General features: G+C 32.8%; 2 protein-coding genes across 3 annotated transcripts in view; one reads left to right on the top strand and one right to left on the bottom strand.

Moving 5' to 3' along the window:
• LOC129749382 (troponin C-like) overlaps nt 1–2,491 on the top strand; it is a 40,258-nt gene extending 37,767 nt beyond the window's left edge. For both annotated transcript variants that reach the window (XM_055744347.1, XM_055744348.1), the window contains exons 3-4: nt 1,390–1,499; nt 1,572–2,491. In XM_055744347.1, coding sequence (XP_055600322.1) covers nt 1,390–1,499; nt 1,572–1,600 — 139 coding nt within the window. In that variant the 3' untranslated portion in view covers nt 1,601–2,491. The remainder of the gene's footprint in view (nt 1–1,389; nt 1,500–1,571) is intronic.
• The window catches only part of LOC129741391 (uncharacterized), a 291,886-nt gene that overhangs the window by 77,630 nt on the left and 197,209 nt on the right, over nt 1–17,047 (bottom strand). The window lies entirely within an intron of this gene.

Here is a 17,047-nt window from a genome sequence, read left to right as displayed (position 1 = left end):
TACACGCTATAAGAAATTTTCCCAAAAAGATTTGATACTAATAAGAAAAGGGAATCAAGTACAACCATTCTCTCCATTCTCTCTGGGATTCTTCATAAATTCCGATTTTGGATTTAAAATTATACTCAAATTCTCAAGTTTGTATCTCCATGGAATTTAATTAATTTTTTTTTCAAATTTTGGTTTCTCCATCTGAAAGAAAAGTTTAACTTCCCAATTTACATGAGAGATTTATCTGTTCTGCTTTCGATGAAGAATATTTCAAGCAATCAATGATGAAATAAAAAACATTTTTATATCTATTGTTGTATTTTTTTCTAAACCAGAAAATTTGGATGGTGATAGTATTTTATAAACGGTGTATTTATTTTCGTATTTAACAGCTCTTATCAGATTTATCATTTTCGATCAGTTGATTAACTCGATTGACGCAATGTTATTTTAAGGAAATATAATGAACCCACTTCTAGTTCCATGGTATGTTTCATTTAATACGCATTCTTTGTGATATCATATGAGAAAAATTGACTGAAGGGCCCCTTCTAGAAAAATTGCCCCGGCTCCCCTGAGTGCTTAATCCAGCTCTGATTTTGAGTTTAAAAATTTTATTCTGCATCTGATGTTAAGAATTAAAAAGAAATTCTGTATTTAAAACTTCAATCTGAGTTCTGAATGCTTATATAAAATTTGAAATTTATTTTAAAGCTATATGTTTTATCAAGGATTCAACGGTGATACATTAGAATACTATGTTTTTTATTTGAATTTTCCTTTTGATTCTGACAACTTCATTTAAGTTATCAAATTTATATTACAGATCCTTGTATTTAGGTCGATTCCTTTATTCTATTTTTTAGAAATTCTAACTCCTAGCTCATTTCGATAATGCAGGAATGTCCTGTTGAAAAATTTACGAGTCGTTTATAAACATATAATTCGTACGATACTTATTCAATACAACCTACAATGACTTTTATTTTGAAGAAATGCAAAATACCAGATACCTAATCATGAATGAATCGATGAATAAAAATTGAGTGAAAATGAACAAACTTCAGATGTTGGGTTTAAATCTTGTTCTACATCTGATACTAAGCATGTTCAAAGGAAAACTAAGGTTCTCTCATCACTCCGATTGTCCTTATTCCACTGTCAAATATATTACCGAATTACATCTGTTTAGCACTTCATCATTCACTCAACCGGTGCGACTTGGCGGATATAAGCAAGCATACTCCACGATGATTTATGCATACAGCTTCCTTCCTAAATTTGCCATTAGCTGGGGTAGAATGATGTCGCACTCTCGTCGGTGGGGTTCTGTTTTTCCGTTCGACTGATACGATCCATTGAAAATTTTACCCTTTTTCTCCATTTCTCTCTTCGCAGCACATTGAAGGAAATTCTGGCCGCTCTGGACGATAAGCTGTCGAACGATGACTTGGACGGAATCATCACCGAAATCGATCAGGACGGATCCGGAACTGTTGATTTCGATGGTATGCTCTTTGTTGTCTGCTATTTAGGAAAAAACGTGTATGCTAATCTTGAAACTTTTTTTCTTTTTGTAGAATTCATGGAGATGATGACCGGTGAATAAATCCAGTCGATACGGGTCAGTTCAACTGTAGCATGGATTAACTCTGAAATGAATAGAAAACACCAACAAAAACCGACATAGCGAATGTAGAATGTTCCCGCTTATCTTAGATTTTTTTTTTTGGGTAACATGACTTCAGAAAAGGATTTCGTTCAATCCAGGCACATTCAGATTTATTTTTTTCACATCCAATCGTCTTGCGATCGAAAACAAATATCCGTTTTTTTTATTTTTTGGGACATGTGGAGTCTAGCAAAAGGTAAAATAAACCTGTGAAAGCCTTCGGTAAACTGAGTAGCACACGTTTCAAGTGAATTAAATTCTACAAACTCAATCCCTGGTTAGGTATTGCCTTTTGCTTCCAACTGCTTCTAGTTTTATATTTCACCTTTATACCCACCCCAAAAGTATGCGCCTTCAAGTATGCAAAGCCCCTTCTGAACCAAAAGTTTTCATTTCTATCAAATTCGCCCACCCAACTCAAGCATCGTCGTGCTACAAAGTTCAAAAAGCCATTGCCAAATTGATTTCGATTTGATTTCAATTCATCCTATTTTCCCCAATCCATAAGCGATCGGTAAAGGTTTCGGATTTTTTTTTGGTTCTTTTCGTACCGTTGTTGTTGCTTGCTGGTTGATGTTAAATGATATTATCATTGCCCTGCAGCGATTTAAGTTCATGTCATGGGTTTTCTTCTAGAGCTAGGTTTTTTTTCTCTAAATTTCCCTCGGCTGTATGTCTCTCTCTCCGAACTCTCAGACAGGTATGTTCTCGAAACGAATGTAGGGATCTGGCAGTCTAGCACTCAAATCATCCAACCATACACCACACTCTTCAAATGTAGATATGATATAAGAAGTGATCTGATGTAATATTAATACCGAAATAAAAATGCCATTATTTATTGATAACGGTGTGTGCGTATTCGTTGATGATGACTTATTCAATCAATGTACAGGCATTATGGGAATATTTTTTCAAACGTTTTTAGGAAGTTTCAAGATTTGAAAATTTCACAGAATAGTAAAGAATTTTATTAATTATCATTTTGTTTTCTTTCAAATGCTTATTTGAATTAAGCTGCAGTTATTGGAGTAAACCATAATGTGCGAGTGAAACGGAAACTACTGCACTATACTATACTATACTATACTATACTATACTATACTATACTATACTATACTATACTATACTATACTATACTATACTATACTATACTATACTATACTATACTATACTATACTATACTATACTATACTATACTATACTATACTATACTATACTATACTATACTATACTATACTATACTATACTATACTATACTATACTATACTATACCACAGAGAACAGACGTACAAGCTATTTCACGAAACTTGTGTAAAATTTCCAACGAACATTTGAACCAATTTTTCCTTTTTAGCTTAGTCACCAGATGTCTCCAAATACACCAAAGAGAACTGTGAAAATTTTATTTGTAACTTCTGAACGGCGCAATAGATGACACTGTTTCAAGTCAATTTTCAACGTGTTTTTTGGGTGTCAGCATTTGAAATTTTATACACTTTTTTAAAGATTTTTCGTTCGAGCTTGTACGTCTGTTCTCTGTGACAATACTATACTATACTACACTATACTATACTATACTATACTATACTATACTATACTATACTATACTATACTATACCACAGACTAATAACTATACTATACTATACTATACTATACTATACTATACTATACTATACTATACTATACTATACTATAGTAGGTCGTAGAAACGGAGTGAGTGAGATTTATCATGTTAAATTCTTCTTATATTAATATTACTACACTGCGGTTCGTTAAATTATTCATGTAATTATTCATGTAATTATTCAATTCAAATATTACTGTTTTAGTAAAATAACCATAACTTCTTTATTTTTCAAACGATTTCGATAAACGATCATGGTCCATAGAAAATCAAATTTCCAAAATGTTACCATCGAGCCAAAACTGTCGATAGAACAAAATTTTCTCAAAAAACTGCATTTTTCATTATTTTCAATATCACAAATTCACTAACAAAAAAATACTGTTGAACATAAGCATAAATGAAGTTCAGATAATCGATAGCAAATTTATTCATTTTCAATACAAAAATAAGTCATTTCAAATTTATGTTATGCAGTCTGAGAAATTTGAATGCATTTAATTTTTTCCAAAATTTTATATTTGGAGCATAACTCAAAACAATTTTATTTAGATTTTTTTTAATTTAATTTTGGATTCAGCGCTTGGTGCAGCGCAGATTTAGTTCAATCGATGTAGTTCAAGATTTTTATAAATTTCGTAAACTAGTGTAATCATTAATAATTCATTTCATTATAAGAATCTTTTGAAAAATAATTTGAAATAAAATTTAGTTTTTTAAAAGAACGCGATCTTGAATATGAGTTAAGATCTTATTTTAAATTATTGATTTTCACCTGTTTCGCGTTTTTGTGCAATTTCGCATTTTAATTCCGAATTCTGAATTCTGCATTATGAACTTGAATAAATGCTTTGAATTCTTTTTTAATTTGAAATCGATTTCTTAATCAAAATGCCAAAAAAAAAATCCCAATAACTATGAACCAAAAAACACATTTTATAATACAATCCTTCACCAGAATTTTTTTTTTAATTTTGAATCTATGACCTCTATATGGATTTTTTCAATAATACCTACAATTATATCTTCGTAATTCAACTAGTGAATCTTAAATAAAAAAAAATCTGGAATTTAAATTCAGGATAGTCATTATAGTTTTTTTAGCTTTTAAATTCTGCATAAGATAGAGTAGAAATTTCAAATCAGAATCATAAAAATGGTTTTTAATTTTAAATATTTTCTTTTAATATCCCGAAGAGTTTCGAACATGGAAGCTAATCTTATTTTAGTTTCCAATTCAAAACCAATATTCGAATCAGATTTGAGTCCTAATGATGAACTGAACTGAAAACCAAGGATAATAAACTGAATACAGATTCCACAATCCGACCACAGGCAAAATATTTCGATTTTAAAAAAATTGAACCAAAACATCGGAAATTGTGATAAGGCTAGTGATATAGCTCAGTTGCACTTATTCGGCTATTTTATATAAAAACCTTGTAAAATCCGGACAGTCGATTTCAATGTTTACAACCCAAAATATGACAATATCCAGGCAAATTTGGGAATTCTTCGATTTAATCGGGGAAAAAACTTTGCAAACAAAATGAAAACAGTCGGGGAAAATCCAGGCAATCTGGCAACCTTAGTAAGTTCAATCATATTGACAATTTGATAGTGAGAATTAGTTCATGCACCAACTTTTTTTGTGAATAACTTTTGATGGCGCTTTTAGAGTACAGCCTTTAAATATATCTATCAATAAGCGAGACATTTTTTGAAAAACTGTAGTAGAACTGTGGTTTGGTGTTAATTCGGAGTCAAGACTTTTACTCTTGATCCACTTCAGTCGTTCATCAAATTGGATTTAAAATTTTAAATTTTGAATTTGAAGGATATCATTTTGCTTGATATTTTTGGAAACTCATTGGAGGAGAGCCATTTCAGAATAAAAAAATCTTAATTTATTGAAAAGTATTTAAAATTCGCAGACTTTGCAGCAAGAATAGCTCAAAAATTTCTTCTTCGTTATAAATTTGCATACAAAATTAAAACGCGTTTAGCTAATTCAGCATCTCATCTTCAATCAATCTCATCTCATCTCATCTCAAATTCAAGTCAAAGTCAAGTCAAGGTGACTCAAAAGGCATCGACAAATTAAATGGGGGCAAATAGTTAATTTTTGCAGCGGTCTAATATTATGCAACACTATACTTTAGTATTCTACACTAGAAGAGCTTTCGGGTTAATTTTTCATAATATTTATAACAATTCTAATTGAAGCTATTCTGATGATAAAAATTTCATATGAAGTAAACATTCAAGTATAGCTGGGAACCGTTCGGAGGCGTCGAGCAGGGAAATCAAGGGATTGAAATCAAGAGAGTATTCTTTGCATTTGGAGTGGTAATGATCAAAATTCCACAACTACTTCACAAATTGCAGCAATTTGCAACAATTAGCACGTTTTTACTTTCTCTGAGCACTGGTTTCTCTCTTTTGAACTCAAACCTTCTAATTTTCTCTAAAAAATTGCCACAAATTGCCACAAATTACCACAAATTCAATCATTGGCTGCACAATTTGTGTGATCATTGACGAATTTTCTCCCTTCATTTCAGTTCCCCGAGGGAAACCGTTCGGAAGTGATCGTGCATGAAATCTGATGGGAGGTGGTCGTTTCTGAAATATGTTCGGAGATGATCGAGCAGGGAATTTTTTGGGTGGTGTCGAGCCGAAAATCCAATAGGTGGCGATCGAACCGGAAATCCTTTCAGGGGCGTCGTGCTTTACCACCGACACATATTCAATCGGTCTTGAATGTTTAACTTACTTACTTTCACGTAAGTGCAACAAATTGTTTCTCAATTTTCACCTTCATTAAACTTTAGATTTTTCACTTTAATCAATGTTAAAACGCGTGTTTACTTAAATTTGTTGACTCGGGGCGAACAGGGCACTATCAGTCGGGGCACGATGAGCGTTTTCCGTTATATAATCTAGCAGCAAATTCAACTCGATGTAGTCAACTCAATTATAAAGCTACAGCTTGACTAGCTTAAAGCTTAGTTCTTTTAGAAATGGGACAGTTACGAATGCGTGTATCTCAAAAACCTTTCGTTTGTTCTAAATACTTTCTATGAAGGAAATGAAGGTAATTTTATGATAATTCATGAAAAAAATTGAAAAAAATTATTTATTGTTTTTTGTAAGAATAAATTCTACTTATTCTTGGTACCTCCCTTCGGCCAGCGCACACTTTTTTCAGTCATGATAATGATCAGTTTTTTCAAACTAATACTTCGTCTAATCTGTATTTTAGGTTGCTACATCCCCCACCTTCAATTTCTGATACTTTTCGGACCAATACTTCTCTTTTAAAAGAAACTGAGGCCACTGTAGTGGATACTGCTGTTTCGAAATTAACAAATTTGACTATTTTTGAGCCACTTTTTGTACGTTTTTAACGGAATTTCTGCTGGCAAAATCTGGCAATAACGAAGTAAAACCATGAGGAGATTGAACTTAAAGTATAATCGGTTAGTAAAGATCGTAGGTTGCGAAGGGTACATAAAAGATTACTCTTTTTAGGCTTTTGAAAAGAGTAAAAAACCATAGTTTTCGTTTTGAAAATTGTTGTTTTTTTCCCACTAGAGCAGAATTTTGGCAACAACGAACTGTGGATCTAGCAAAAAAAAATTTGTTTGAGGTTAGGTTTGAATGACTCATGAAGAGGCAACACTTTCAGCTTATCGGAGAAATTTGTTTTTGGAAATTTCAGCGATCTACCCTTAGTGTTTCGCTTATTGAAAATTAAAAATGCTGGTATGAGACTAGACTTCCCTGAAGACACTTAGCCGAAGTTGCTAATCATATGCTTCACTCCATTGGTTGATTTGAACTTTGTGGACATTTTTGGCAGTATTTCCATACTTTTCCATCACTCGCACACAGTAGTTCTTTGAATAATCAACGGTTTTGTCGGCTATCAATTTGATAATGATGGGGTTTGAATGAAACTGTGCAAAATTATTTTTTCCTTTTTCTCTTGCATCGTAAATATCTCAAAAACGCGTAAATTTTAAATTTTGAAAAAAATATGTCGGACAGTACTTTTTACAGGCAACAAAATGCTGTTAAAATTTTGAATGTCCAATTACTAGTAAACGAGCTATTAGCAAAAGAAAGTGTCCCATTTCTAAAAGAACTAAGCTTTACATCTGACGATTGGGCCTCTGATAATCTCTCCGATACCATCCAATTGGGCTTGGGCCTTCTAAAAAGTGTAAAGTTTGCTCTTTACTTTTATACAGATTTTCATAGGAATGACAGCTAATCGGAGTGAAATTGGAGTGAAGGCTATTGCTTTCTCTGTTTAACGCATGAGGAATCTTATACCGGGACAGCGAGAGCGCCCTTCGCCTCTAGACCATACCGTCAACTGGGGCAACATGCAACAATTTTCAACTTCAATGGCTTCTATAATCTTAATGCTTACAGATAATCATACCTCTTGTACATCAAAAGTTTTAAGGTAGATGGGTCACCAAACTGACGTAGTCAGAAAAATTATTGGTTTCACCAGTTATTTTTAAATTTACAAAAACATGCGATTTTCACCCTACTAAGAAAAAGGGGTAAGTTGCAACAAACTCTGTAATTTATGAAAAATCAAATGAAAACGATTGAAAATTCATAGATTTTGATACATTTGTGATGTCATAACGGATAAAGCACCAATTGCAGTAAATTTTGGTTTTGTTCGAATTAAATTTTTGATTTTATCTGACAAAAATGTTTTTAAGAAAAAAGTGTTAATCTTCTGCATACATTTAGGGGTAAAAAATACTACAAAATATTCTATTAGTTCAAATCATGAAAATAAATCTAGGAATGGATGAAATTTTAATGTTAACTAACGCATAATGCAAATCAATCATATCCCAGCATATGGAAACGCGATTTATGAGATTTAGTTCCGATTTGCATTTTGTTGCAGTTTACCCCAGACAGGTAAATGAATAATAAAAATATTTATTTAAAAAAATTGAGTGATTGTTCGAAAAATATTTCCACATGATCAATGTTGGTATAGGATGAGGAAACCAGTATAAAGTTTGTAGGTGATATTATCAAGCCAATCCGTCATACTGGGTAAAGTTTGATACGACATCGAAAAATGTTACAAATTGTACATTCATTGTTCGATTTTTCAAATTTTATATGAAAATTAAAAACTTAAATAAACTATCTTAGGATTCAAGAAACTATGTCATCATCATTTTGTTATCATTAAAAGATAACTTTAGCTCATTACAATAAATTAAAAATTGAATCTGTGTGGTGTTATATAAATGTTGCATTCAACCCCGCTCTTGCATGATGCCCCGTTTGACGGTATGGAACAAGTCAAGTTCCCAGATAACCAGAAATCGTAAAGTAGTGTTGATTGTAGAATTGTATAAGCATCCAGTTTAGATTGGAATTGTATTAACATCACGTTATAGCTAAATCAAGTTATATTTTTTCTTTTATGGTTTGTATAGTTCATAATATGCGCTAAAATTTTGTTAATCGTATAGAAAGATCAATAAAGTTGTTTTGAATCGCAGTAGAATTGTGTAAAGCTCAATATTTAATCCCACTGTACAATTAAGCAATCTTTCATGCTTTCATGCATCAACATGAAATGGCAACAGGAAGAATCGAAGGACAGGGATCGGAACGTTGTGAGTTCGAGACTGAGGGAAGATTGATCAACAACATATGCATTATTAAACCAACAGTTAAAGTTTGTCTGTGGTTTAAGTTAAGGACGTTCACAAGATGACAATATGCATACCCTGTATTTGGAAATTGGCATTCAGTATTTTTATAACAAGGTTCATCAATTTATTCAAAGACTTATAAAGTTGTATATGGTTCAATTTTATTCGCAGTAAACATTAAATTCTATTGTATTTTTGTTCAAGGCGATTCATAGTAAAATCGTAATAAGGAAAAACATATAATTGCTTTGGGCTACAGTAACAATAAATTGTATTAAATGGTGAAGAAAGTTGGCTACCTCAGGCTACCTGCAAAAGGAAATTGTAATCAAATTGTAAGACAGGCAATAGAAAGTTGCAAGTTGTACAATCCTAAGATTTTGTGCAAAGCAAAGTTGCTATCAAATTGTTGAAAACCCAAAACACAGTTTTATATTTTCAAGGTGAGCAAAATTTGGTCCGTATGTTGCCTCCACTTTTGTACGTACAGGCTCATTTCAGGCTTTTTCAGATTGTTCAAAAGTGTGTATATCTCAGAAACAACTGAAATATACAGACCAAAATGTTTACTGGGTTGTAGCTTCGATTAATGGTGCTTATACTGCCCCAGGGGGTTCTCATTATACCCCTGCAGTGACTGGTTTTCAACTTTTGGCAAAAAAATTAAAAATGCATTTTTTAACGTTTTTATCAACTTTTCAAGTTTCAGCCAATTAGGAAATAGAATATTTTAGTGCCTGAGTACGAAACGATGTTGTAATTCACATATTATAGCTGTTTTTATGGTTAAATAAGCATTTTCCTTAAGGTGATCATTATGCCCGCATCTCCCCTAAGTGAGGAAATTAAAATAGAGCTCCATTGCTTATTTAACATAAATTCAAACTCATGGTTTCAAGCGTATTCTATGTTTACAGTTTTTACATCAAGTTCAATTGCAAACAAGCTGGTAGTAGAAATTCAAGAAATTTAAAGGTGGAGAATCTTCTAAAAAGTGCTGATTCCACTTAAAGAAATAACGACATGTTCAGATTTTTACGACCTTGCTCCTTGTTTGTTTTCTCTTCTTCTACTTTGAACCGGAAGGCGGTTCTTCAGGGCGAAAAGTATTTCCCTCGTTCCGGTTTCCAATACACCCCAATATACCTACATAGGCGCCTATCGCCAAATTGCAAACCATCTTGGCATTAGGACAATGACAGAAGATATCTCGTGGAAAGATGTTTTTAGGAATGTTTTTGTGCCTCCAAAACAATCAAAATTGGAGTATAGATGGAAGATTTCGTTCAGGTTTTACGGCTTGTTTTGTTTTGTTGTTTTTTTTTTTTTTGAGGGGGTGTCAAATTTCTAACGTTCCTGTTGCGAAAATTTGATTGTTCTACAATATGTAGCCAATATTGAAGATTTTTTATTGTTGAGTTGTGTAATTTTCCTCTGTCTAAAGGGGTCAATTACTCATTTGACATTCACTTTTGTGTTCTCGGACGGCAATTTCCGCCTTCACTTGAGGCAAGTACACATTTTGTCCGGTCGGTCACTTTCCCACCATTTCCAATTTCTCAAGAACCATAGATGAAGGCAAAAAATCAGGCTCTATTATAGGACAAAAGTTTTCCCCTCCAAGCGGTGGAAGCAAAAAGAAGGAAAAGAAAATCATCTTTAAGCGGGTCCATTTTTCTGTCTTGTTTCATTCATTTTTTAAGCATCTTTTACGATTTCTTGATGGCTTTATTCTGCAGCTGTTAATGTTTTATTTGCAAGCTTCTTTTTTCCTGTCAAAGTTTCAACAGACGGTTGCTGGCTGGCTAGCAAGCGACTCCCTCTCGATGGATAAATTGCAGTTTAAGGTACTTGTATATGGACGGAAACTTTTTTAAGCTTTCAATTATAAACTTCTATATCTTCTTTTGGTGCGAGTGGTAGCTAACCGTGATTGTAATGGTTGATAAAAAGGTAATTTGTCAGTTTCCTAGACCCAAACAAAGTTAATATTGGAGTAATATTTTCTTTATCATGAATAATGTTTTGAACACATTTCTCTCTCAAAAAACCATACAGTTGTTTAAAGTGAAGTTTTATAAACCTACTCGAAACCTTTTGTGATATCTAAAAAGCAAGGAGCACAAGAAAGAGAAAAAAAACGGTGAAATGCATTCAAATTTTTGTCTGCTCCCAATCGTGACCATTCAAAAGTTCAGCGTTTATACCGTAGAATCCATAAAAAAAGTTCTCGAAAAGGGCGAACGCAAAGCAATGCGAAAGGCCGGAAAACACGTTTCTGCCTTTTGCTGGGAATCTAGGATGCTTTTGATTCCTCGAATCATAGATTAGTTGAGGATGTTTGGGGCGAACGAGTTTGCGGGGCTTCCGTTTCCTGTTGCTAGAATGCAGCTGCTAGTTGACGTAGGATTTTTTTTTTAAATTGTGTAATTAAAAAAAAATCATCATAGGTACATACATCAATTAAGTTATATTATTCATGAAATATGGGAAAAAATTTAAGTAACGAAAGCTTACTAATGAAATATGGAAATACAGATCCTGTTCGATTTTGGCAACACGTCCTAACATTTTGTGTTGCTAAAATCGGACGGTTTTTTCAACGCTTTTTTTCACTTATTATTACAAAAAATAATTGGAAGGTTATATTCATCATTAACGTTATTTTAGTCAATTTTTGACAACTTTTAATCATCTTGTATTTTTATATATTCATGTGCATCAAGAATTTAGCATTTTTTTTTTGTTATTACCATATTAGATTTTTTTTGTTATATTTAATGTTTTTGTCGTTTATCATCATTTCTTAGTTACTGTTTGACATAAAATAAATTTATTTGCATTTGTTTTTAGATTAGGTATATACTATGTTATATGGTTTTTGTTCAAATAACATTGATCCTATTATATCGAAAACTACAAGGCCTTGTCGTTCCAAAAAACTGTTCGATTTTGGCCTATGTGTCGAAATTGGATGTTGCCAAAATCGAATGTTGCCAAAAACGAACAGGGTCTGCAATCTCTTATGTATATAAAAACTGAGGCTAATATGTGCGTACACGAACTACTCTCGCAGGGTTCGTCCGATTTGCATGCAATTTTTTATTGTTGTGTTCGTCTTCGTACGAAGAAAAACACAACGGAGATATAATTTAGAAAATGTGTTTGTAGAATTTGATGGTTAATTTTTTGTTTTTTCATTCGTATCAAATAAAAGTCATGGCACCCGATTTCCATTTTTTTTTTTTTCATTCAAATCACCCAGAGTAGGAAGGCGCCAAAAACAGTCAAGGCTTACTGATCCTCAACAATCTTGATGTAGGAAGTTTTGGCACGCATTTTCACAGCCACTGTACTCTTCACCAAAGGTATATCTATATATAGGTGGTTAGAGTGTCCATTTCCCGGCCAGTTTCTCGTTCCCGGGAATCGGGAAATCTGGTGGCCTGTTTCCCGGGAAATATTCAAAACCATGTGAAATATATGCACTTCGATTCAAATATAGCTTATCGAACCTTTCGTGCATACAAGCCCGTGATTTGTTCAAAATCTAATCATCATAATTATTTTTCAACTTATTTTTATTCAAATAGATTAAACTGTTTTCCACAATGAAATTATAAACAGTCAAACGAACTATAAAATAACCTGAATAAGTCAAATGATGAATTCATTCATGGAATAAGGGATTAAAAAAAATCTTTTTATTTGTTTGATTATTCAAACCTTTTTTTCATTTTTCTGAACACTTTGCATGTTTGCTCTTCATATAAAAAAACAATGTCCATTTTCATTTTTAAGTTTTCAGATTCTTCTACATGCTGCGCGATTTTTCATTTATTTTTCGAAGTGTTGTGGTTTTTCGTTTATTGAAAACGGTGTGAAAATACATATAATATTTTTAAAATTATTTATTTGAATTCCAAGAATTACATCAAATGGCTGCAAAATGTCTACTGCCATTGGAACCGGCATATTCTCAATGAGTTTTGTATGGCTACATTTTCAAAAAGAACAATAAGGATGGTTCCGGAGGCTTCAGGCTTTTCCAGAGAAAATATTTCATACATGTCGGGAATTCCCGGGAATAAAACTATGATTCCCAAGAATCGGGAATTCCCGATTTTTTTAAATTCCCGAGAATTTCCGACCGGGAAATCGCGGGACGGACACTCTATAGGAGGTAGAACGATATTTGAACTTCCCAATTCAGCCATGTTGTTTTTGCTACTGCGCAGTTTGTTTACCAACAAAGGCCTCAGTTCAAAGAAATTTACCGATGTTTACAAACAAATTCCCTGAACCTTACCACCAGGGGTGTCAGGTGTCCTAATTTTTCAGGATTAGTCCTAAGTTTCGAGAGGTCGTCCTGATTTTTAAAAAATGCTTGATTTGTTCTGATTTTTTAAAAATGGCCCTTAAAATGTCCTGATTTGTCCTGATTATTTAAAAATATCTATTTTATAACTTAATTTATTGTTAAATGATGATAACATCAAACCAATCTTCAATAAAATAGTTTAACCAGTTTAAGCAATGATAATCTACGGTTCAAAAGATTTTTAAACGATGTTTTTCGATATAAACTGCAGGCCGGCCAAGGTTATTCTCGCTTCAGTTGCATAATTCGAGGCGTCTTCAGCACCTATTTTTCTCCTTTAGTTATGCAATTTAAACAGAACTGCATGTTATTTTCACCAACTTACTGGTGTCCTGAAAAATCCTGATTTTTTTCTTCGCGATGTCATGATTTTTGACAATACGACATGGCACCTCTGCTTACCACACTCTCTTCGCTTACTTTTTGTAAACATCAGAGAACCTTGTGTTAAATAACCTTGCTCTTCACGTGGCAGTGACAACAGTAAAATGGATACTTGGATGTTATTTTTAATCTTCCTTAGAGCAAGTTCACTGGTGTTGGGAAAAAGTGGTAGAAATTTTGACATTTTGAAAATTTTACCATGCAAAAATGTTTTCAAGATCTTGCGGCGTTGTATTTTTTTACAACACTGTTTCTATTTCAGCCGTATGTGATAGAAATATTGCTATTTTTGCATCACAGCATGCGAAAATACAACACATGTTGTGAGAAAAACTAGAAGGCCACAGATCTTGAACATGTTGTATGTATGGCAAAATTTACAAAATGTGCCGTAAGTGTCAAAATTTCTACCACTTTTTCCCAACACCAGTGAACTTGCTCTCGTGGGATGAAAAAAAAAAATGCAATTAGTCGATAAGTAGCATATTGTCGAAAATAGTCAATTTTGCTTCAGAATCAAGACTTAGGATATGATCATTTAGAATCCGGGCAGTTACAAAAGTGTGTATTTTAAAAACTATTCATTTGATGAAAAACTTTCTATTTAAGAAATGAAGGTGTTGATATAATATTGAATTCAAAACATAAAAAAATACCGTTCATTTCGAGAAATACTTTTACTTTGACACAAAATCCTATTTTTATCTTTGCATACTTTTTTCAGTCATATATTGATCTATTTTTTTTACCACAGAAGCAAAACCTTTTCAAAATCATGATATTTTACACGAATTCACCTGAATATACCAATTGAAATCTGGAAGGAACCTTTTCATGCGTAAATAGGCATCTCGAAGAATTTGACCTCTTAAATTCGGTTTTAACATAAATTTCTGTGTTTATCAGAACACATCTGTCGCATTTGATAAAAATCGGGTGCATAGATTGTGATCCATGGAACTGCTCATTTTTAGTTATTTGCTGGGTGTCTGCTAAACAGGCAACACTTTTTGCCTGCCGGAAACGGATTTACTGTTAAGGGGTCTGCATTAACCAATAAACTTTTTACCATAGTTGATATCAAGGGCTTAAATACGATGCTTGGTTTGAACTTCGTGAGCATCCTAAAGTAGCTTCTTATACTTCTTAGTCATTTGGGCCAAAAAAACAAATTCTGAAAAAAATCAACAGCTCATGAGTTTTCAGATCGACAATAAAGAATTTCCAAAGCGAAATTCTTTTTATCATGTATTTTTGCATCTTAAATATCTCAAACACACATAAATTTGAAAATCTGAAAAAAATAGGCAAGATACTTGTTGGGAACCGCCGAGCAGCAAATAGATCTCGATTTGACTTGTTTTGTTTTCGTAGGAGATTAGATTTGAGCGAGATCCATAAAGCGAGATTCAGAAAGGCTGTAAAAATCTGCACGAGATTCGAAACTCATCGTGAGTAATTTCTTCTAAATTGTAGCGCTTACAATGAGTAACAATAAAATTTGTATTCTAGTTTTGATCTACACACAAAAAATAGTAGATTTCAAAAATCGTTTCGTTCAAAATCCGAACAATTGTTATAACCAACACAACGCTTAAATTCGATCCAACACTCAGAACCAGAACTCAGAAACAGGTATTAATTCAATGACATCTTCAAACAGAAGAAGCTTGAAAACTATAAATTTTAGTCTCAAGAAAAATATGAGACTTTAAAACCAAATATCAGTACTAAAAAAAAACGAACAAAATATTTTTTTTTAAATATGTCTTTATTCGTACCAACCAATTCATCATTATATTTATTTATGTTACATTATTACATTAAATTAGGTGTTCAGTTCAATATTGAACTGTCCAGAGCCCTATAGATTATTAATCACTAAAAATTTATTTATTCGACTTAAATTTGCTGAGCGCAATCAAGTATTTTTTTGTAGGAGAACATCCTGTAATGTCAAAAATATTTTAAACTTAAAACTAAAAACTATCCTAAAATTAAACTAACTATAAAGAGAACGAATCTCTGCGATGGAAGACTGCATCGATTTGCCTCTGAAGTTGGAGATGATGTTGTTGGCCATCTCTTCAATCGATTCAATGAACGCAAACCGATGAAGATCTTCGGAACTGTGCCAAGGATGAAGCCGTAAAATCATTTTCAGAACCTTGTTCTGAATGGCTTTTTTCCTCGTCGCGCAGCAGCTAGACCAAATCGGAACTGCATACATTATCGCTGATCGGAACACCTGTTTGTAGATGAGTAACTTATTCCTCAGGCAAAGCTTTGATTTCCTGTTGATGAGAGGATAAAGAGATTTAGTAAATTTATTACATTTAGATTGAATATCTTCAATGTGATTTTTAAAAGTAAGATTCCGATCAAGTGTGAGTCCCAAGTATTTCACGTGATCAGACCATTCTAATGAAACCCCATTGAAAGTTATGGATTGATTTTCATTAGGTTTTAAAAATTGAGCTCTTGGCTTATGGGGAAATAAAATCAGTTGAGTTTTGGAAGCGTTAGGAGAAATTTTCCATAGTTTCAAGTAGTTCAAAAAGGAATTTAAATTTTGTTGCAATCTACTGCGTACCACCCGTAAATTTCGACCTTCGGCTAAAAGCAAAGTATCATCAGCAAATGATCTTCTGCCTTAGCCTTCTGGTACATCAGGAAGATCAGAAGTAAAAATAATGTATAAAATTGGCCCAAGTATACTGCCCTGAGGGACCCCAGCTATAATGGGTGTCCTTTAGTACTTAGCTTACTTGTAAGGTTCGGCTAGTCAAATAATTTTGAATAATTTTGGTGAGATATACAAGAAAATCAAATCGAGCTAATTTAGCTACTAAACCTTTGTGCCAAACGCTGTCAAAAGCTTTATCAATATCAAGAAATGCAACACCAATTGAATAACCTTCAGATTTGCTAGCGTTAATCATATTAGTTACACTCATAAGTTGATGTGTAGTAGAATATCCATGACGAAAACCAAATTGTTCATCAGGGAAAATAGAATTCTGATTAATATGAATCAATTCTATTCAAAATAACTCTCTCAAATAGTTTACTTAAAGAAGGAAGCAAACTAATTTATCGATAACTTGAAGGCTCTGAAGCACTTTTTCTAGATTTCAAAATTGGAGTTACTTTGGCAATAAGTTTTTGATAATATGTTCGACTTAACATTGGTTTACATTCAAATGTCACAAATCTCGAAACGAAACGTTAAAAAAATAAAAACCAGTTTTTGAACATTGATTAGAAATAGCATCAAAAT

Source organism: Uranotaenia lowii, chromosome 2, assembly GCF_029784155.1.
Source record: "Uranotaenia lowii strain MFRU-FL chromosome 2, ASM2978415v1, whole genome shotgun sequence".
Classification (NCBI taxonomy): domain Eukaryota; kingdom Metazoa; phylum Arthropoda; class Insecta; order Diptera; family Culicidae; genus Uranotaenia; species Uranotaenia lowii.
This window is presented reverse-complemented; position numbering and strand designations above follow the sequence as displayed.